This window comes from Pipistrellus kuhlii, unplaced genomic scaffold (genome assembly GCF_014108245.1).
Source record: "Pipistrellus kuhlii isolate mPipKuh1 unplaced genomic scaffold, mPipKuh1.p scaffold_m20_p_58, whole genome shotgun sequence".
NCBI classification, from domain to species: Eukaryota; Metazoa; Chordata; class Mammalia; order Chiroptera; family Vespertilionidae; genus Pipistrellus; species Pipistrellus kuhlii.
The window spans coordinates 1,626,166-1,648,207 of NW_023425560.1; the positions used below are offsets into that span (position 1 = coordinate 1,626,166).

The 22,042-nt window shown below is 64.7% G+C and overlaps 2 protein-coding genes across 6 annotated transcripts in view; one reads left to right on the forward strand and one right to left on the reverse strand.

The window, feature by feature from the left end:
• TRMT44 (tRNA methyltransferase 44 homolog) lies at positions 1-19,312 on the reverse strand. 3 transcript variants are annotated; one of them, XM_045573954.1, is made up of 13 exons: positions 19,261-19,312; positions 18,220-18,293; positions 15,755-15,906; positions 13,885-13,999; positions 13,097-13,316; positions 11,211-11,279; positions 10,465-10,572; positions 9,028-9,099; positions 7,726-7,832; positions 5,673-5,856; positions 3,978-4,392; positions 2,176-2,292; positions 13-1,180 (listed from the first exon to the last, which is right to left on the reverse strand). In XM_045573954.1, exons 3-13 carry the CDS (start codon positions 15,894-15,896, stop codon positions 948-950), a joined length of 1,782 nt encoding a protein of 593 aa, XP_045429910.1. In that variant the 5' UTR covers positions 15,897-15,906; positions 18,220-18,293; positions 19,261-19,312; the 3' UTR covers positions 13-947. The 3 variants fall into 3 exon arrangements, with proteins under 3 accessions (XP_036273066.1, XP_036273064.1, XP_045429910.1); XM_036417171.2 differs by lacking the exons at positions 18,220-18,293; positions 19,261-19,312 and having other exon boundaries at positions 8-1,180; positions 15,755-16,431; XM_036417173.2 differs by lacking the exons at positions 9,028-9,099; positions 18,220-18,293; positions 19,261-19,312 and having other exon boundaries at positions 1-1,180; positions 15,755-16,434.
• Positions 17,452-22,042, forward strand: part of ACOX3 (acyl-CoA oxidase 3, pristanoyl) — a 22,262-nt gene continuing 17,671 nt past the window's right edge. Inside the window, exons 1-5 of one of the 3 annotated variants that reach the window (XM_045573955.1) lie at positions 17,452-17,629; positions 18,151-18,288; positions 19,252-19,412; positions 20,142-20,372; positions 21,373-21,447. In XM_045573955.1, the coding sequence (XP_045429911.1) occupies positions 19,269-19,412; positions 20,142-20,372; positions 21,373-21,447 (450 nt within the window). In that variant the 5' untranslated portion in view covers positions 17,452-17,629; positions 18,151-18,288; positions 19,252-19,268. Of the gene's footprint in view, positions 17,639-18,150; positions 18,289-19,247; positions 19,413-20,141; positions 20,373-21,372; positions 21,448-22,042 lie in introns of all 3 variants that reach the window. The other 2 variants (XM_045573956.1, XM_036417140.2) reach the window with 2 other exon arrangements.

Consider the following 22,042-nt stretch of genomic DNA (forward strand, 5'->3'; position numbering starts at 1 on the left):
ATTCTACGTTCTCAGGAGTACGAGGGGTACTCAGCGTTATGAAAATTATAGAAGGGGTACATATATGTCAAGTTTGGGAAACATTGCCTTAGAGCATAATCCGGATACACCGAGGTCTAGGGCTGGGTCTCCAGTCGGGAACATGGAAGCAGAATTCCCTTGGGAGTGGAACACCGTTACCAGTGTCTCTCTCTCAAGTTAATTTAGAAAAAGGAGAAACGGCAGAGGCCGGAAGACACCGGAATGGCGACCGGAGCCAGAAGATGAACGGTGCTGGGCTGTCCCCTCCCACCCTGTGGGTGCACAGGCCCCTCCACAGGAGCCGCGGGCAGGGCCACACCCGGCCGAGCTCACCCACGTATGGGAGCTGCGAGGCAGCGGGCCACCGGCTGGCCGTGACCTTTGGGCGAGGTGGGGTGCTGGGGCCTCTTGGGTGGGGGAGTTTATCTGTTACTCCGAACGTGCCCAGCGAGCCCGCACTACGTGCCACAAAAACCACGGACCACGACAGTGTGTGTGTGTAAACTGCACAAATAATTTAATGGGAAGACGTGACCGTACTTGGTGAGACGCCTCGGGGCGGGGTGGGGCGCGAGAGGCTCTCTGGCCGCTGGTCCCCATGGGTCTCTGGGGCAGCGGGCACTTCCAGGTGACCCTGCCTCCACACCTGGGCACCCAGGGCGGGCGCTGCCCGAAGAGCCGGCTCAAGCACTTCCTCCGTCTCCTGACACCCCCCCAGCCCTTCCCCGATGCTGAGACCCAGCCTGTCAGCTCCCTCATTTAACTCGGGCCGGACTTGGGTGGCCGTGGGGCTCGGCGCCTTCGGCTTCTCCAGCTTCCGTCCCTGGAGTGTGATGCCCCTGGAACACTGATGGCAGGCGGAAGGCAAGTGGCTTGAGCACTGCCAGCCTGGAACTGCAGGCCGAGGGGCGGGCAGGGCCCCGGGCTCACAGAGGCCGCTTCCTCCTCTTGGAGGCCGGGGGCGGCCGCAGCTCTGCAGGCCCGTGGGCGAAGGGGCAGCGGTCCGCGGGCAGGGCGCAGCCGTCGGGGTGGTGCGAGAAGAACCAGCAGAGGCGGGTTTTGAATGCCGTGGAGAGCAGCCGGCGCTTGGCTTCCGGTTGCTTCTCCTCCTGCAGCTTCTCCTCCCTCCAGTCTCGAAAGCGCACTCGCCCGTTCAGAACTGCAGCTCGGACAGAGAAAGACACAGCAGTGACTAAGCCCATGTGCCGATCCCCCAGCTCCGCGCTCCCAACACGGCGTCCTGTGTGCTGACGGCACCCCGGCCATGGGGGCTCTGAGGAGTGGGCACCGCTGCCACGCCTGCCACAGCCTCCGTGGCACAGCCCTGGCACCGCCTGCACCCGCACACGTGAGACACAGCTCAGCAGCCTGCAGACGGCTCAGGCATAGCTCTCGCATGACGCACGCTGCCTGCTCCCACTCCACTCGCCTCCTCCTCAGCAGCGCTTCCAAAAATAAAGCTCCCTGCGTACACCACACAGGACAGCAGAAGCATGCGTGCTCTAATGGAAAAAAGATGTTCCCGAAACCAAGCAAAGAACGTGGGGGCACGGAAGGCTGCAGCGGCCTCCGAGCTGAGCTGCGAAGGCAGAGCGAGCCCAGGCGCTGCCGGTCAGCTCAGCTGGCTCCTCCCAGCCCGAGGGCAGCATGCACCCAGGGAGACCGCGACCTCAGCCCAGCACGCGCACCCGCTGGGCCTGCCCTGGGCCAGCTCCCTTGGACCAACTCCAGCCCGGCCTCCCTCACTCCGGAAGGCCCCTCCTTCCCAGACCCTGACCCAGCGCCTGTCCTGCTGAGGCCGCCCGAGGTGGGAGCCTCCTCCGCCAGGTCCTGAGACAGGACAGAGGCCATCGCCCTGGCTGCAGCCTCCAGCACAGCACACAAGGGACAGCCCTGCCCCGAGATGGCACCTCCTGGGCCAGACCTCCTCCTGTGACACCACAGCCTGGGCCCCCGCGGCCGCGCCTGCAGGGAGCTCACGGCCTGGCTGGGGTGGGGTGGGGTGTGACGTGTGCAGGAGGAAGTGACGGGAGCACCTGGGGCCCCGGGCCCGGGGGGCAGGACTGGGGTGGGGAGGGGGGGTGGAGGGGGGCAGGTGGCGTGGGGAGGTGACAGCCACAGCCACGCGGGAGGAGCGGCGGGGGCGGCGCTCACCTGCGAACACCTGGTGGCTGTTGCGCAGCAGCGTCTGCAGGCCACCGCACTCCCGCTTCAGCCTCCGCAGCGTCTCCCTGTCCAGCTCGCCCGCCACCTCCGCCAGGGAGAGGCTCGCTGTCGAGAAGGAAAGGGCCATCACACCCGGCCGGGGCACAGACCGGCCTCCCGCGAACCCAAATCCAGACACCCCGCGCTGCCCGAGGCGGCTGCCCGCAGCCCTGCCCGGAGCCGAGCCCCGGAGCCGAGCTCCCGCAGGTCAGGGCTGCGATGACCGCACCTGCAAATCCCCCTCACCTGCTCCGCCTGCCTGGAGAACGCGGGGCGCTAGGGGGAGTGGGACGCCGCCCCAGAGCGCCCCACCTCCCGCTCCGCCCAGGAGCTCCGCCCCACAAGCTCCCCGCACTGACCCTCACACGCGGCTCGGCCTGGCCATGCCGCTCCCGGCTGCTGCCCTAGCCCCTTCCCCCGGTCCTGCCGCAGCTCCCACACTGCTCAGCCAGCTGCCCAGGTAGGTCCTTGAGTCCCGCAGCACAGGCAAGAGGGGCCAGGCCTGGGGGGCGCTGGGAGGCGGTCACTAGCCCAGTGACCGGGAGAGCAAGCCCTGTGGGCGGGGCTGGAGGCTGAGATCACGCCTCCCCCTCACGGGAACATGCTCCCGGCCGACAGGAGCTGAAGCCTCCGACTGCCCTGGAGCACGTGCCCGGCTCCCAGACATCTCCAGTGTGTGTGTGTGTGTGTGTGGGGGGGGGGGGGGAATGCGCTGAGAATGATAATAGAGCCCCCTCCACCGAGGCCTGGGAAAGGCCCGTCCTGCTCACCAGGAGGCGCCCCAGGCTCCCGAAGGACCCCTCGCCAGGGAGTGCCATCCTGGGAAGGGAAGTCAATCTCCTGCCTTCAGATGCACTGGCTCTGGGCCCATCCAGCTTGCCTTCCTCTCCCCTGGCTCCCTCAGTGGGATACACCCAGGAGGTGGGGTGGCACCCTGAGCTGCTGCAGCCACACAGCCACCTGGGCCAGCCGCCCCGGCGAGGGCTGCCGGGGTGGGGGTCCTGACCAGATGCCAGGAGGGCGGGGACTCCTGGGAGGGACATGCTGGACGGGCACTGCGTCAGGACACGAGACGGGAGGGGTGAAATGATGGGACACGCACTGCGACCACCTCATGGCTGAGGAAGAGCCGGAGGTTGAAGGGCCAGCGATCCCTCCGCCCGGGCCTGTCCCGCCTGCGGGGCCAGCCAGGGGGCTGTCCTGACAGGCTTAGGGGGAGAGGGGTCCTCGATTTCCTGTGACCCTAACCCTCAGGCAGGGCTCTGGCTGGCGACAGCTCCACAGCGCCCCCTGGTGGCGGGCTGAGATGCCTGCCAGGCAGAGGAGCAGCAGGGAAACCTTCCCAGCAGCCAGGCCCTGGGACCCCGGGAACAACTGCAGGAAGACAATTGGGGCTCACACTTGGGCCCCTACCCCCTCGGATGCCACTGGTTGGAGGGGGCACCCTCCTGCAAGAACAGTCAGGCACACGCCCTCCCTCCTCCCGCCTGACTTGTCTGGGGCCCAGAGAACTACCACACCCACCATACGGGGTCAGAGCCCTCCCCGCTGGCACCCAGTCAGCCGTGTTCTGCTGGGACAGGCCTGCAGACGGAGTGTCCCGACTGACCTGCCGCCCCTCCGCCCGCCAGCGGGACCTCAGGAAACCGGGCCTGAGCGTGCAGCCGCCTGCCTGCATCGCCGTCTCTCACACACTAACCGACCAGCGCACCGTGTGGCCACGCACAGGGTGCAGGCGCTGCCACGGTTACCTCCTGGGTTCCAGGTCCGCGTGCTCCCGCTGGGAGGACTCCCGCTGGGAGGACTCCCTGGGCTTAACGGCGCTCCGCCCAGCAGCAGGCTGGCCACCTGCAGAACCACCTGGTCCACGAACTCCCTCGGGAGGGCGGTGCAGTTCCTCACGCGCTCAGCTCTGTCTCGGGGGCGAAAGCCGGGCAGCCAGCATCCCTCAGCCCCAGGCTCCAGGGCTCCGGGACCATTGGGGGGGTCACCGGGGAGGCCGTCAGGAAGACCTCGGTGACAGCAGTGCACGCTGCCAGTCTCGGCCCCGAGCGGGGCGGGGGCGGGCCCCGGGGCACGGCTGCTGCTGATGTACTGGGCCCTCTGCTGGTCGGCGAGGGCTTCTGCGGTGGGCGGGTAGGTCCTGGATCTCCCCAGGAGGCACACCTGCGCGAGCGAGAAGGGGAGTCACCTCTCCGCCCTCGGATCCTGCTAAGAGGAGCGGAGCACAGCACAGCCCTCCCCTCATCGGGAGAGCAAGCGTCCTTCACGCTCCAGACCGTGAGCAGCAGCGGAAGCCCAGGACACGCACACATGCTCAGGGCTGCACTGGACGGACAGACTGTGTACTGACAGCCGCGTCACTGCGCCCACATCAGCCCCCTCCGCCCCTGAGGCCACCCTAAAAGCTTCCGGGGAGCTTTCAATCGGTCTCGCCAGAACAAGGGAAGGCGTGGTGCCCACTGAGCTTGGTCCGGCGCGGATGTTCCACCTGGCTCCTCCCTCCTTCACACCTGCCCAAGGCCATGTGCCTAGCCCTGGTGCCAGGCCGTCCACGGCGCCGCCCAGCACAGCGTCCGAGCTTCCTCTGTGGGCACCAACTATTATACAAAGCCAGGCGACAGGAGAGGCCAGAGAGCGGGTGTGGTCGGCCCCTCCGGTGCCCAGCTCCGCCTCCTGCAGCGTGACCGGGCAGAACTCCGTGGGGAACGGGGCCCGGAGCAGCATCAGCCCACGCTGTGCGTATCCACTCCCGCCTCTGACCCCAACCACCGTCACAGGAACCAAGGCTCGGAGATTAGGGAAGAGGGGCATAGTCTGAGGCGCCTACAAGTGTAGGGGAGCAGCTAATAAAAAATCAAACTGGCACCCCCGAGCCCACCCACACCTGTTTCCAGCACCTCTAACCTCAGGAGACACCGACCTGCCCAACGAGAGGGCAAGTGAGAGCAGGACAGGCCCTACGGAAGCCAGGGTGCCTGAGCAGTGAGCACCGGAGCCGGGCCTCCCACCGCCCGGGGCACCGCCTCCAAGACCAGGCCCTGCGCGCCTGGCAGCCACAGGGGGGCGCCGGCCACTCCACTGCGGGGGAGTCTGAAGCGGGAGGCTTTGGCTGAGAAAGCCTCGCACAGCTGAGCTGCCACCACAGCCTCCGACTTCAGCCGCGCGCTCGTGGACCCAGGACACGGAGTGAGCGCTGAGCCTGACGGCACCGCCCAGGCCAGAGGCCTCCGCGCAGGCCCAGCAGACCCCTGCCTGGGGCCTCGGGGGCCGAGAGACGTGCCAGGTCCCCCGGGGAGGGAGTGTGGGAGAAGCCCCGAGCACAACCGTGCGCGACCGGCCCAGGCGCCTTCGGGACACCCTCCTCCCAGCACCATGGCCCTGTGGCCCGGCCCTGCCTCAGCCCTCCCTCGGCGCCCCCCGCCCGGCGCCCAGGCTGCACGCACGCGCTTGGTGGAAGGGATCCGCAGGCAGTCCTCCTCCACGTGGAACCCGCAGGCCGAGCCCACCTCCCGGACGAAGTCCAGGTACTCGCGGTACTGCGTCTTCCCGCTCTGCCGCCGCCGGTACCTTCCGGCGAAGTCGAAGAAGCAGCAGGGGAGCACAAAGAAGCGGCAGCGGTAGGAGGACCTGCAAACACAGGCAGACACCGTCCTGGCAGGCTCGTCAGGAACCCAGACCACCGCCACGGGGCCCCCCCCCACAGAGGCCCCGCTGAGCCACGGGCCCTTCCCCCCAGGAACCACCGCCACGGGCCTTCCCCACAGGAGCCCCCACTGAGCCCGTGGCCCTTCCCCACAGAGGCCCCGGCTGAGCCACGGGGCCCTCCCCACAGAGGCCCCGGCTGAGCCACGGGACCCTCCCCACAGAGGCCCCGGCTGAGCCACGGGCCCCTCCCCACAGAGGCCCCGCTGAGCCACGGGCCCCTCCCCACAGAAACCACTGCCACAGGGCCCCTCCCCATAGAGGCCCCGCTGAGCCACGGGCCCTATCCCACAGGAACCACCGCCACGGGCCTTCCCCACAGGAGCCCCCACTGAGCCCGTGGCCCTTCTCCACAGAGGCCCCGGCTGAGCCACAGGGCCCTTCTCCACAGAGGCCCCGGCTGAGCCACAGGGCCCCTCCCCACAGAGGCCCCGGCTGAGCCACAGGGCCCTTCTCCACAGAGGCCCCGGCTGAGCCACGGGCCCCTCCCCACAGAGGCCCCGGCTGAGCCACGGGCCCTTCTCCACAGAAACGACTGCCACAGGACCCCTCCCCACAGAGGCCCCGCTGAGCCACGGGCCCCTCCCCACAGAGGCCCCGGCTGAGCCACAGGGCCCCTCCCCACAGAGGCCCCGGCTGAGCCACGGGCCCCTCCCCACAGAAACCACTGCCACGGGCCCCTCCCCACAGAGGCCCCGGCTGAGCCACAGGGCCCCTCCCCACAGAGGCCCCGGCTGAGCCACAGGGCCCCTCCCCACAGAGGCCCCGGCTGAGCCACGGGCCCCTCCCTACAGAGGCCCCGGCTGAGCCACGGGCCCCTCCCCACAGAAACCACTGCCACGGGCCCCTCCCCACAGAGGCCCCGGCTGAGCCACGGGGCCCCTCCCCAGAGGCCCCACTGAGCCCGTGGCCCTTCCCCACAGAAACCACCGCGACGGGGCCCCTCCCCACAGAAGCCTCCGCTGAGCCACGTGGCAGTCGTGGATCAGGAGGCAGACGTCTGCTGCCAGTGCATTTTGTTTTACGTGGACAGTGAAGCACAGCCCTCCCCAGGGTGGTTCTGGGGACGGTGCAGCCCCGCGGACCTCCCAGGGCAGTGGTCGGCTACCTGAGGTCAGAACTCTGGGTAGGAGAATGCCTCGCGCGGCAGCCGGCAAACTCATCAGTCAGCAGAGCGGCAAACCAAGGCTCGGGCTGCACGCGGCTCGAGAACCAGTTGCCGACCGCTGTCCTGGTGAGACACGAGGCTCCCAGAGACCCCTCCAGCTGCCCTGCCCGCCGCCCGCACCGAGCGCAGGGCTCCGAGGTCCCGGGCAGCAGGGATGGGGGGCAGGCACAGTGCGGGCCAGACTGGCTGTGTGCCCGCGGCTTCCTGAGAGCTGGCACGGCTCACTAGCCGCCGGGGTGAGTCTCTCAGGGCGCAGGACTGGCACCGAAGGTCTCCCCTGACAGAGGCGAATGCCATCTGAGGCCCAGGATGCTGCCGGAGAGACAGAGGTGACAGGCTTTCCTTGAAGATAAGCCCTCCTCTGATAAAAACAAAGCAAAAAGCAAAAAATCTTCCGCCTCTTCCACCACTGGCTGTGTAGGCAGTTACCACAGAAAAACGTTCTGATCGTCCCCGTGCAACAGGAAGAGCAGAGCCACGGGTGTGACGGGTTCTCTCTGGCGCCATGCTGTAAGCAGTAAGCTGGACGGAACTGCAACCCTGACCCAATATTCTCTGTATCTCACGTCAACAAGCGGAACCAGCACCTTGAGGCTCCAGCGCCTGTGCACTGCATCCCCCCTCACCTGGCTGCGATGACGGGGACCCACGGGGTCAGCTCATCCGAGTGGTTCCCGATCAGCCAATCGGCGTCAGGGAAGAGGGTCTCGTCGCTCGGGGTGATGGCAGCTTCCTGAAAGGAAGACCCGAGACAGATGGCAGGTTAGGGAACACCGAGCCAGGCAGGGGCGACGGCCCCGCAGAAGCACCGCCTTGCCTGCCCCGTCCTGCCTGGAGGGCTCAGCGCTCGGAGCTCGGGGAGGGGAGACCAGGGCCGGAGTGAGACCTGCACGGACCTGCTGCGGCCAGCCCGAGGGCACGAAACAAGGGCAGCTCCCAGGGCCTCGCCGGAGAAACGAACCTTCCTTGGGCAAGCCTCCTGTAGCCTCACAAGCATACCGGGCCCTGGGGCCGCGCGAGCTGCGCACACGCCAATGCCCTGAGCCCCCGTGTGGGCCGGGACCTTCTGACCCGACGGGCACAATGCCCTCCTGGCTGCGGACGAGGCCGCTTGCACCGGCGGGGGGCTCTCAACACCAGCCTGTGCTCTACCACAGCCGCCCGCCCCTCCCCCCGGCAGGAGTCTGCCCCGGGCCTGCAGACACGGGAAGTGTGAATCAGCCGAGTCACTCGGACCCCTTCAGACCCGAGTTAAAACGCTTTGTTATATGAGGGACCACACGTGCAAACAACCCTGTGCTAGAGCAGAGCATCCACACACAGCACCGGCCTGTTTCTAAAAGAAAACACGATGCCACTGTGTGCCGAGCCCGCGTGCAGAGCAGGGAGCCAGCACCGGAGTGTCCTGGCTCACCACTGGCCCCCGACTTTTGTCATAACTGAGCACGTTCTGAGCGTCCTGCCGCTAGGCAACGTCGCTGACGTGCGAACGCCACCCGGAGTGCCGCTCAGCCGCCCTGGGAGACGGTGCTCCCTGGGCACCAGCACGACGGCTCTTGGCGGAGGCGGAGTGACCCGTACTTCAGCCCACGGTCACGGCTGGGCCTGGCTATCAGGCGGCTGAGAGCAAACGCTGCCCTCTCAGCAGCACGTCTATGGCTCCACGGGGCCCGGCCTGGCCCTCGCCAGCTGCCCTCTGCTCCAGGCACTCCCCGCACCAGGAAGATGCAGTCCCCATGGCAGGCCCCACGCAGACACACAACTCCAGCTCCAGAGGCCAGCATCCTCTCCAGCTGCACGAGAGGCTTTGGAAAACCTAGATGTTCCCCTTTTCCCAAACCTCAGGTGAACAGGCCGGTGAGAACGGGCGGGCGCCATCCCCGGGCCACACACAGCAGTGCCGAGGGCGGCCCCGGGGGGCAGGGTACCTCTAAGCGAGTCTGCGGCCCATACACGTCCCAGATCTTCCTTCTTCGGACATCAACCCCTCTGCCTGGATGCTGAGGGTTTCAGAAAACCAAGGTTAAGTTCTGTCACCAAACCAGATTGGCCCGCAGCACGGCCGTCAGCAGCAAGCACAGGGACCCGCATCGAACCTGGACGTGACAGATGTTTCTCAGAATGTACAGATGCTGCTGGCAGCCACCGTGCGCTTCAGCAAGGGGACGGGGCGGGGGAGGGAGCAGCTGTGGGGGTCTCAGCAAGAGGACAGGGGCGGGGGAGGGAGCAGCTGTGGGGGTCTCAGCAAGAGGACGGGCGGGGGAGGGAGCAGCTGTGGGGGTCTCAGCAAGAGGACAGGGGCGGGAGCAGCTCAGGGGGTTTAGCAAGAGGACAGGGATGGGGGAGGGAGCAGCTCTGGTTGGGAAGGGAGGCACCTTGGCCGTCGGGTTCAGACCACAGGTGGCTCCTCGTCCAGCTCGCATCCCCCCACCCGTCGCCCCAAGCCCATCCTCCTGGTGGCTTGGCACTGGGCACACAGGACCACACTCTGGAACCACACGTGAGCCCTCAGAGGCACTGCATTTCACGCCCTGGCCCCGGCCCCCGTCCCCACCCCCCACCGCCTGGTCACCAGCACCACAGTCCCTCTCAGCAGCAGCTCAGGGAGTGCAGCGACGGGCCCGTCCACGCCCCCGTGAGGGCAAACATGTCTGACCCGCAGGCAGAGGCTACGGCCCGGAGGTCAGCCTGGGCTCACCTCGGGCTTCCAATCCCAGCTGTCCCCGCGAGTGAGGCGGAGCCCGCCGGCTGCGCCAGGGGACCAGGGGGCCGTCCTAGCGCACGGGACTCGCCGGGCAGGTGAGACGGTGGCGGGAGGGGGCGGGTGCTGGGCCCGGTGCAGTGCCACTGCCTACGCCTCGCAGACCGGACAGCGGCTGCCAGCGAGCCCCGCAGGCCACAGCACCAGTGACGGCTGTCCTGGGCTGGACGTCAGCTTCTCGAGGCGGAACCCCCGCCCGTTCCCCTCCAGGAGCTGGAAACGGTGGGTTTCCCGAAGAAGTACTGACACCACCGAGCTGTGGAAGCCTGTCCTGGCCCGCACGCCCCCGAACACCTCCAGTGAGCCTGCCTTTCCCGGCACAGCCACCCGCTGGGCAAGGCGCTGTGGCCGCCAGCCTGCTCGCCTCAGGGGCACCAACAGAAAGCGCTCAGTGAGCCTGTGCCAGGCCTGAGGACGCTCTGGGAAAGGTGCCGCCAGGCCCCGGGCCCGCCTTACCCCCGCCCAGGATGTGGGCCAGGAGACCCCTTACCACGGCCCCCCTGAGTATGTGCGCCAGGAGCCCTTACCCCCCAGGAGCCCTTACCCCTGCCCAGGATGTGCGCCAGGAGCCGCCCCGCTGAGTATGTGCGCCAGGAGCCCTTACCCCCGCGTCGCTGAGTATGTGCACCAGGAGGCCGTTTCCGCAGCCCAGGTCCACGAAGGACTGCTTAGCTATCACGCCCTGTGCGGCTCGCTCTTCTTCCCACAGAACCTAATAGCAAAAACAGTGTGATTCACTCTAACCTGGAAAATCCAGACAACAGCCCCATGTGGGCCTAACTGGTGCTCAGAGGGGTGGGAGGCCTCTGAGGCCCTGGCACAGGTGGGCAGGCGGGTGGGTGTGGGTGGCGCTGCATGCGGCAGGCTCCCTCCTGCCAGCAGTCACATTAAGGGGCCGTCCCAGGGCGGCAGCTGGAAAGCAGCCCCTTCCTTCGTTCTGTTCTCTCACATTTTGTGCACAATCATCACCAAACAAACCGCGCTGTTTCTAAGGAGCCTGAGGATGCCAGTGGAGAGGAAACTGGGAGATGCCTGGTTTAACAGGCGTAGGTAAGAAATCAAAAGCGGCGAGGCAGGGCCGGTCCACACGCAGGTGGGGAGAAGCCGGTAGGCACGCCCCACAGCCAGGCCCCGAGCCTGGGCAGAAGGCGCATCCCCAGATGGTGCCCAGCGCTCCACGCGCCACCAGCGCCCGTTACCGCGGAGTGCTGCTCAGCTTGTCCTAGGCAGGCTGCCCAGCACCCGCGGCCCCCGGGCAAGATGAAGTGAACATTCCGTGTGCACCCAGCCTTGCGGAGCCCTGCCAGCGGCCCTCCCCCACGCCGTGTCCGCCCATCAGTGCGTCCTTACCAGGAGGTAGGCAGCAATAGCCACGTCTTCATACACAAACTTCTCAGGATCCGTCACTTCAGGCCACACCTGAAAAATGTCCGAGGACACGTGTCACTCTCCGCCTCCACCACATCTCACTGAGGACAGTGTAAGGCGGCAGTCACTCTGGGCTCAGGACACAGTAACGTCTAGAAAACACTGGTCAACTTGTTCCCAAGGCAGTGCGAGGCCCTGGCGATGAGACTGCAGGTGCCCGGAGCTGTCTGTGTGTAGAGCTGGCCCTTCGCCAGAGGAGGATGAGCAGCAGGAAGCGAGGTGGGCGGGAGCAAGAGCCGGGCAGGCCCAGAGCTGGCCTGCAGTGATGGCAGTCCCTCCCAGCTGTCTGTCCCGCCCCCGTCTGTAAAGCAGGAATAACCCTCTAACTCCCCCTCAGGATGACCCTGGGTGTGCAAGCATGGGGGTCTCATCGTTAACATGAACAATTGTGGGGCGCGGCTACAGCATTTGCACAGGCTTAAGCCTCGGACTGACGAGCGGGCACAGTCCTCTCGTGGCCACGTGCAAGCCCCAGCGAGGAGGGCGGAGCCTCCCAGCACAGTGACAGCCAACAGCTGTGGTTGTCAGCTTGCACCTATGGTCACGTGGCCCCAGAGCCTGAGTGATAGCAGCTCAAGTAAACAAAGCATGATCAGGTGCATGTAATTGAGCAGGATCAAAACCCACGGAACGTTGTAAGCATCTTGAGCAGCCCTGACTTTGCCTCCTGGCATCTGCCATAAAATAAAGGCATGGCTTGTGGCCCGCTGTGCTGCGGGCTCCAATCGGGGAAGCAGCATCCCACCGAGTCCCAGCTTTCCTTCTCTTGTCTAAGCCTTTCCTCGCCCCCACTCAGTCCACCCTGGGCTGTGCTGGGGAGGCTCAAACAATGGGGTAATGGCCCTGGCCAGTGTGGCTCAGTGGTGGAGCATCAGCCCATGCACTGAGAGGTCACTGGTTCGATTCCCAGTCTGAGCACCTGCCTGTATTGCTGGCTCCATCCCCAGGAGGGGTGTGCAGGAGGCAGCCAATTGATGATTCTCTTTTCATCATTAATGTTTCTACCTCTCTCCCCCTCTCCCTTCCTCTGTCTCTAAAACAAAACAAACACAAAAGCAATAATAACAATGCACAGCACAGGCATCTGGCAGAGATGAAAAGCAATGGCTGATGATCACTGTCCGATGTCTGTCCCAATCAGAGTGGGCCAGACGGTCAGCAGGAACCATCTAAAACTGAAGAGCATGAAAGCCCCCCGAAAGGTACGGACAGTTAACGTGCCCTCCCAGGACTCCGGGGCTGGGTCCAGACCCCCACAGCTTTCAGCAGGAAGGGTGCTGCCCGCCCGGGGCTGAGGGCTGGTCACACAGAACAGGTGACTGACACACAAGGCACAGGGAAAGGACAGATGGCAGCTACTTCGGGGAGGGAGGGAGGGAGGACGAGGAAGAGGAGCCGCCTCAGCTATGCTAATGAGGCCGTACTTCAGCTCCAGTGACTACACCTGTGCTTGTCGGTACCTGCTTTCTGCTTCTTAGCTAGAAAGTTAAGGCCATGTTACAAAAGTTATCTCCTTTCTGTAAGTACCTACTTTTGTACTTTAACTTTCACACATTTTCTTAAAATATCAAAGTTCAAACCAGAGAATTATGGTGACTTAGTAATTTAATGTCCAGTTATTTTAAATTATTTCCCGTTTGTTTTCTTGGGGGAAACTCAGTCATGTGCCAAAGAGCAAGTAAACGCGGTGCTTCCCACCACACAGCTGTGGGCTTTGAGCTCTGCAGCCGGAGCAGCCAGGCCCAGCTGCGCAGGTCAGGGCACCCTGAGGCCTGCGCCTGGGGGACAGGGGGTCTCCCCAGCATTACCTGCACCATGTGCTGGTACTTGTCTTTGAGCTCCTGGTAGGTGCGGCTGTACTTGAGGATGGGGAGGAGGGACAGGCTGCTTTTGAAGCCACTGCTCCCGCTCGCCACAGACCACCGGGCCAGCCTGACCGGCAGCTCTTGCCCAAGCCAGGCGGGTTTGGGATAAACAATCCCATCCGATTGCCATCTTTCTGGACAGAAAATCAAAACAGATATGAACCTTAAAAATAAGAGAAACACGAATAAGCAGAGCTGGTTTCAGTCCTTTTTAAGTTACCTGTTTAACAAAAGGAGAGGAGACAGCTAAATTACACACTATTTCACCCAAACACAAAACCACCGGGAACCCGCTACAGAATGTTCATCTGACAGAAAAACATGTGTAAGCAGCAGAGAGAATTCCCCTTCTCATGCTGTCATGCCCTGCTCGGCTCCTGGCACGGCATTAACCAGCTTACTAACTACCCGCTGTTTCTAAAGCCACGCAGGCCTCGGCAAGGAATAAAAAACTGATACTCCCTCTCCATTACCAAGCTGTGAGAAATGAAATAACCAAGGAGTGAGTTTACTTGAATTCGTTGTAAAACTAAGTGCTGCATGGGATGTAGGGACTCAAGGGGCCCTCCCACCGGCCAGGACCACACCGGGCCAGGCCGCAGCTGGGACAGAATCGTGGGACACGCCAGCAGAGGCACCTTCGCACAGCCCTAACCCCGACAGACCTCAGCCAGCTCCTCCAGGCCGCTCACCGCTGCCGGAGACAGAGCAGCCAGGTACTCGGCTCTTACCAGTCGTCAGCGCTGCGGCTGAGCTGAATCTGATACACGTTGCTCATCTGAACCTTCCAGCTGCCCTGCTCATCTTCTTCCAGAGGCAGGAATGTCACAGCCCCACCGAGCACATCTGGGAAAGAAGCACAGAGAATCGGCTGCTCAGCTCAGCGCCCCATCAGAAGCTGCATTCCGACAGAACGAGCCAGGCGTTGGGCTTTGTCTCCCAGGCTCCCTGCCCTGCTGCCTGCTGCCCCGAGCCCACCCCGTCCTGCAGGAGCAGCCCTCACCCCTCCCCCCCCCCCAGGTCCACAGGGGCACCAGCTCCATGGCAATCAACGGTGGTGGTCCTTGGCACCCTTCACCACAGCAACCCCCATTTTGAGGTCCGATGGAGGAGGAAAACGTTCAGTGCACCACAGCCCAGGAGTGATACAGCCCAGCTGTGAGGCAGCCTGTGTGGTCCAGTTCTGCTCAGGCAGGGGGACAAATATTCCGTGGAAGGGGAGAGTGGCTTTCCGTACCCCATGGGAGCTGGTTTATATAAACACGAGTTCCTGCCCCTGGTCCCTGATTGGTCTTTCCTCATGCAAATGAAGACTCCAAATCTCACAGTATGATTGGTCCAAAAGGCACTGTCTTGATTGGTCAGAACACAGTCACTCCTATAAATGGCTGCCAGCTGTTTTTGTTGGTTTGTTTTTGTGTTTTAATTTGGGCTCCTGTAGCTACAAGGAGCCCTTCTTAGACGGTGTCTGCTTTCTCAGGGCCCTCTCCTCAGTGAGGCCAACCTGAGGATGCAGAGGTGAGATGGAAAAGGTGATCAAACACAGCTGATAAAAGCGGGAAGACCCCTATCCTGGCGGGGCCAGCAGGGCTGCGGAGGGCCTCCTGGAAGTGTTAGGGGTGCAGAGGCACAGGATTGGGGTGGGGGAGGGAGGTACACACCTACCAGCCACTCCGCATTGCTGCGTGCAGACAGAACCACTACCGCAGGTGTCTGCACCCTCATGCCCAGAACCTGTGGCCACACGGTTACATGGCAAAGAGCAGCCTTGGCAGGTGTGGTTCAGGTTACAGACGCAGGAGAGGGAGATATAGGGGGGCTCCATCTGGAGGCGGGAGCGGAGGGATGCCAGAGACCCCGAGGGTGAGCAGTCTTGGGCCCCCGAGACCGGTGTGCCAGAGCCAGCGACGCTCTGCGCGCTCCTCCAGGAGCGGCCTTTCCCGCGCCGCTTTAGCTGCTCCTCCCCACCTGTGGGCCCACGTCCACTGCCTGGCCCCAGGCACCACCAGTCAACACCCATCGTCTGGGCTAAGGACACGCATTCCTCTGCGCCCCTCAAACGGCAGTAACAAGCCTACAGCTTCCCCAGCACAGGGCGAGGTTCAGCCAGTGTTTGTCAACCTAAGGATTCTCCTCTTCACCCAGCTCAGCAGGGTGCTCAGAGCCCCTTCTCCTTGGCCCCACGCTGGCCCCCGAACATCTGAACAAACGCTAGCACGGCTCCCAACAGCTCGCGCTGCATCCCTAGGAGGACCCCAGGCCCCGTTATAGTGCCCGCCTGAGGAAACTCAGACCAACAAATCCACTCTTCCAGCCCGCACCTGGAGGGGCCGGCCTCCGCGTGTATGCGTGCGCGTGTGTACGTGCGCGGGCGGGGCTATAGGAACCCAACTTCCACCTGCTCCAGGTAACAAACACAGATGGGTTTCACATGGATCAACCCCGCCCCTCCTCTCCCTCAAACACGCCCAGGCACACATCCAAGAGTCGGAGCAATCCGGCTGTCTCCTGCTGTGACTGCATCGCCAATTAAAGCCTGTCCCGGCCACCTGAGCGTCGGCTGGTGTACCTGGACGCCTCCGCCATCAGAAACACGCTTACCCTGCGCGACCATCTCCCTCCGCGGCGCAGCGCGCGGGCAGTGCCGGCTCCCCTTGGGGATGACGGTCCTGAGCACCACGTCGAGCTCGTGCGGAGCCTCTGCCCGCAGCCCTGCCCCTGGGCCTGCGAGGAAGGCCAGCATCTCCCGGTGGTCGCCCACGAGGCTCCGGGAGAAATCGTCCCAGAGAGCATCCAGGTCCGGGGCGGGGCCGTCGCCCTCCCCGGGCTGCCCGGGGGCCCCTGCGAGCAGAGGCGCTGCCGCGGCTGCTTCCCTCTCGGTCTCCGCTGCCTGGTGCCAGCCCCGGGACTCCCCGGGGCCTACGCCCGGCCTGGAGCTCGAGCCGCCCTCGGGGGAACGCTGACCGGGTCCCGGTCCCTCCTCGGACCGGCATCCCGCCGCTGCCGACTCCTCCCGCCCGGGGTCAGCGCTGGGCCGGGGGCCGCGGGGCTCGGTCCCGGGCCGGGCCGCGCGCCGCCGGGCCTCCAGGCGGACGCCGCACAGCCGCTTGTTGGCCACCTGCGGCCGCTCCAGCCACACGGCCACCGCCGCCCAGAAGCCGCCCGGGAGCAGCGTGCCGGGGTCGCGCACCGCCGCCCGGCCCACCTCCGCCATGGTCAGCCTGCGCCCCGAGCCTGGCAGCGGCGCGCGGCGATGACGCAGGCGGCGCGGCGTGTGCGTGGTGACGTCACCGGGGCGCGTAGTGGGCGGGGCGAGGACGACAGACCCGCGCGCTCCAGGCCTTGATTCCCAGGCAGGAACCACTGCGGGCTCCAACTTGGGCTTGACGCCGCGCAGTCCGCTCCGGGCGCGCTGGTCCTCGGAGAAGCGGGGTCGGAGCTGAGCTTGCAGCGACCTGGAGGAGCTGCATTTAGGAACGCAGCGGATTGACTCCGTGTGGATGAGAGGTCAAGGTCAAGAACCCCAGGTTGTCAGTGTTCAAGGTTACCCTCTCCCGGAAGCTCGTCCCCCTCCGTTTTCCACCTGGGGTTTTCCTCCTGGGAGAGCTACGGGGGTGCGTTCCTGCGCCCCAGCACGGCCCTGGGGTGTCTCCAGGCAGCTGTCCTCTCCGTGTCCCCGCGGGGAACGGGGCAGGGTGGGGGGCGCTGCCAGTTTGTCGGCATCACCCGCGCCGTCAGCGGAATCCAGTGACAAGGAAAACATCAGAGATGCGTCACTCTTTGGAACATTAGTCCCTCGGTTGGGATTTTGCCCTTCCCGACAGGGTCTTTATTGGAAGCAAAGAGAAGTGAAAACTAACTCAAATCATGAGGTTTATCAGAGAGGAGATAAATGTCCGGAATTCAGCCTAAGACCCATGAGCGATGGAAACTGCCCGGCACTCCTGCTCGCCTGGCGGGCCCTGCCAGTCTCCCACCAGGTAGCTGACTGTTATGCTCAGAGTTTCCTAGGGTTGCCATAACAACAGAGAGTTATTCTCTCCCGGCTCTATGGCTCCTGCCTCTGCTCCTGGGGGTCGCCATCGTCACTAGCTTTCCTGGGCTTGCGGCCACACAACTCCGACCTCCGCCTCCGGAGCCGCGGGGCCTTCCCTGTGTTTCTCTGTCTCTCCTCCGGGGAACAGGGGAGCGGCCCCATGGGGAGGGCGCCGGGAGAGCCCCGGGAGGTTCCGCTCCGCGCGCACATCCCAGGCTGAGTGCTCCGACGCGTTCACGTTTCCCGGGCAACGAGGGGGCGGGCGGCGCGGCGGTGACGTCAGGGCCGGACGGTGGCCGCGAGGCAGTGAGGGCCGGACAGCCCAGTGCATGGAGCTGCGCGCTCGGCACTCCCTCTGCCGCCTTCAGCCCCAAGGACGCGCACGGAGCCCGGGCTGTGGGCGCTGATCGGTGCGCGGAGCCGGCGAACTGGAGTGATCGGTGAGACCCGAAGTTCCAGTCCGCGTCTGCCTGGGGTCGAGGGGGGCGTGGGGACGGCACGTGCAAAGGTCCGGGGGCACCCGGGCAGGGGAGGGGGCTGCTGTGCGCGCCCAGCCATCGCGGAATTGCGGGGCCACAGGAGGGTGAACCCGCGGGACATTATGAAGAATTCGGACTAGTCCCCTAGGTCACGGTGCAGCTGTCACCCAGAGGGGGAGTGATCAGATCTGCATTTTGGAGTCACTTCTTCCTCTTCAGAGAGGAAGGCCGGCAGGATGAGGCCATGGAGGCCAGTTCCATGCTGGGAACGGTGCCAGGTGCCCTCTGCCAATGGCAACAGCCCAGACACCAACTAACCAGTACAGCGAGCCCTTGCCTAACGGCACTGGCTGGCGGGACCGCTGGCCAGCAGGACCGCTGGCTGGCGGGACAGGTTCTGCCCTAAGCCAGCGGAATTACAGGGTAACAGTTGCACCTCGGACTAAAGTCAACCAGAGTAATATTTGTTTCTGCGACTCCAGTCGGCCTCCTGAGGAGACAGCCTGAGGGAAGGGAGTTACAGGAGTACTAGACCCCCGGCAGGCCTCCAGGTGCCCACACCCCACCGAGACACTGAGAGGCGAGGACCTGCTGACCGAGCAGGCGACTTCACGCCACAGGTGAGCTCTGAGGCCCGGCGGTGTGGGGGACCCCTTCTGCGTAGCAGGAGTGTCGGTGACCCGGGAACCCAGGCCGTACTGGTTGCTTAAGGCCCTGGGACTTGGGGTCGGATGAGCCTGGTAACACCTGCCTGACCTCGGACAGCTGGTTTCACTTTCTTTTTCCACCCCTACCCAAGGATTTTTTTAAAACAATTATTTCTAGGAAGAGTGGATCGGGGAGGGGGGATAGAGAGAGAAACATTGAAACAGAGACACATGGATTGGTTGCCTCCCACACAGGTCCCCACCAGGGCTGGGGAATCTGCAACTGAGGTACGGGCCCCCAACCAGGACTCCAACCCGGGACCCCTTCATGGCACCAGCCGCTGCTCTGACCGAGCGAAATGGGCCAGGGCTGTTTCACCCTCAGCAGCGGGAGCACCGTTCGTCCTGGTGATGCCACACGGCTGGGGCTTCTGCTGGCGGCAGGGATTGCCCGATGACCGGGGGTCACCGTGCTCCACTCAGTGGAGGAGAGGCGGGGAAGGTTCCGGAGGCGTTAGGAGGGGAGTGTGGGCACGGGGCACGGACAAGGGGGTTCCGGACAGCTGGCTGTGGATCGGCCTGCGGGTCGGGCTGGTCAGGGCCGAGGAGCGCCCAGCGTTGGGCATGCCGAGTTCAAGGGCCTCCAGGCCGGGAAACTGCCCGTGGGGGTGGATTTGGAGCCTCTGGCAGGGGGACCACGGCCTGTTGACCTTGGCACTGCCCAGCCCCAGGGCTGCCCTTTGCCCCCTCCGCCCCTCGCCACCTTTGTCCCAGGAGATCCGCCCCCCTCCATGTGGGGAAATGGACATTGGCGCTCGGCGTGGCCGTTCTCGGCGGCCCCCGGCGTTCTGCTCTCGGCCGTCCCGCGTTGCGCACACAGTTGCTCGCGGTGCGTGAGCAGAGACAGGCTCCCGACTCAGGCTGATTTCTGTGCAGGCCGACGGCGGTGAGCGATGGCACCCAATGAGGAAGGAGGCGAGGAGGCCCTGCTCCCCGACCTCCCCAGGGGCCCCCTGGATGCCTACCGCGCCCGCGCCTCCTTCAGCTGGAAGGAGCTGGCGCTGTTCTGGGAAGGCGAGGACATGCTGCGGCTGAAGGTGAGGCTGCGGCCGGGGCAGTGCTGGGCTGACCCCGGGGGGCGGAGGTGGGCGGGCTGACGGGGGGGGGGGGAGGGGGGAGCGGAGGTGGGCGGGCTGACACGGGGGGGGGGGGGGGGGTGCGGAGGTGGGCGGGCTTACCACGGGGGGGGGGGGGGCGCGGAGGTGGGCAGGCTGACACGGGGGGGGGGGGGGGAGGTGGGCGGGCTGACATGGGGGGGCGGAGGGGGGAGGCGGAGGGGGGCGGGCTGACGGGTGTGTGTGTGTGTGTGTGTGTGTGTGTGTGCGCGGAGGTGGGCGGGCTGACACGGGGGGGGGGGCGGAGGTGGGCGGGCTGACACGGGGTGGGGGGGGGCGGGGGTGGGGGTGGGGGCGGAGGTGGGCGGGCTGACCACGGGGCATCTGGTGGCGTCCCCGGTCATTGGTAAAGATGGGGCTTTGTGTCCTCACAGCTAAAAGGCTTTGCTGGGCCTCAGTCCCTCTGTGAGGGGTGCTGTCTCGGGATGCAGCCCAGGCCTGACCCCTGGTTGGGGAGCCTCCAGGCGTGGCCAGGCGCCAGGCTGGACGCAGACGGTGGAGCTCGCCTTCCCCGGGAAGGGCTGTCCGCTCCGTCCGGGGTTCCTGGGCCGGACCGTGTGTCCCGGAGCCTCAGGAAAAGCCGCCGGAGGGGGAACCCCGTGGGATGGCACCGGGGCCCCCAAACGGCCGCTGTCTGTGCCCTCCTTCCAGAAGTCCATCTTCTCGGCCCTGGAGAGCGACCCCGTGTTCGCGCGGCCAGACCGGGGCCTCCCGGTGGAGCGGCTGCGGGAGCTGACCTTCCTGCGCTGCCGCCGCCTCCTGCAGCTGGACGTGCTGCGCGCGGACGCGCTGCTGCGGAACCCCCTGCAGCTGCTGGCGCTGATCACCGGCCTGGGCATGTACGACTGGTCCCTGGCCGCCAAGGCCTTCCTGCACGCCTTCGTGAGTAGGCGGGAGGGGCGGCCGGGCCACCACGCCGCCCGGGCTGTGGCGTGTGGGGTGCAGAACTCGCCGGGCGGCTGGGGTGGTTTACTTGCGCTTAAAGTTTCCTGAGATGTAGGCGTTGGGGGATCTCACTTAGAGATTCTAAAATGCCTGCGGGGACAGTGGCAGGGGGAGCGGGCAGGTGTCCGTGCTCAGTGGGAAGCTCCAGGTTCCCCTTTATGCTGGCTGGCACGGAGCTCTTAGATGCCAGGGATGTGGTCGGCAAACTGCGGCTTGTGAGCCACATGCGGCTCTTTGGCCCCTTGAGTGTGGCTCTTCCACAAAATACCACGGCCCGGGCGAGTCTATGTTGAAGAAGTGGCGTTAGAAGAAGTTTATGTTTAAAAGATGTGGCTCTCCAAAGAAATGTCAATTGTTGTGCTGTTGATACTTGGCTCTGTTGGCTAATGAGTTTGCCGACCACGGCCCCAGAGGAAGAGCCCTGTGGGCCTTTTTGGCTTCACACACATTCACATGCACACACATACAGGCACACATACACACACGCACACTCACACACATACACACACGCACACATACACTTACATACACATGTGCATGCACACTCTCACATGCACACACACACACACACCAAACAAACAGAAATCAGCCACCACCAAACAACCTGAAACACGAAAACATAATGAACAAAACCGCTTGGCGCGTCACGGGTCCGCCCGCCGCTGTCGGAGGGAAGCGGCCCGCTTTGCCCTCTCGCACCCTCCTCCCGCCCTCCGTCCTGCCCCTGTCCGTCCAGTCCCTCGGGGTCCTGCAGGCACGTGAGTCCAGGTGACTGCTGAACCTTCATAAACGGCCCGGGTGGGCCCAGGCTCCCCCGGGAGCTAGTGTGACGGTGGTTGGCGCTCAGGGCTGCGGGGCTGTTGGACCCGTGGGTGCGGGCCAGCCAGGACAGCGCGCTCACCAGCTTCCACCTGTGGGTGGCGATGTTACATTTCAGGTGTTTGGATCAGCGATTTTCAACTCCGGTTCTGAGAGGCATCTCAAATACATTCCGAAGATCTTCAACATGGAGGTCAGTGGGGGCGGTGTGAGCCAGGACCTCTCACCTGTCCTCTGAGGTTCGTGGGAGAGCTGCGGGGGGCCGGGGGCAGGGGGCGGGGACTCGCACCCTAATGAACGGTGATCTCGTTCTCTCCAGCAGTTAATGCTACTCTGGACAGACTGGGTCTGTCCCAGCGCTGAAGGAATTTAGCTTTTTCTTGTTTATTTTTGTTCATCCTCGCCAGAGGATAGTTTTTTACTGATTTTCAGAGAGAGAGGAAGGAATAGGGAGAGACAGAGAGAGAAACATCGATTGGTTGCCTCCTGTATGCGCCTCATCAAGCCTGCAACCCAGCCACCCATTCTTGGCCAGAATCGAACCCTGACGGCCAGGGCTCCATCCACTGAGCTAAACTGGCTGGAGCTAGCTTCTTCTTATCAAAGCAAAGCCCCGTGTTCTGTGCTGCCCGGGCACGGCTCTGGCCACTGGGTGACTGAGCCGGGCCCTGTGGGCACGTCTGGGCGGCTGGCAGCCGGCACAGCAGAGGGGCGTGTGGGTCGCTGGAGGTGCATGTGAAGTCACTGTGGGGGAGTGGTGAGGTCACTGGGGGGGAGTGATGAGGTCA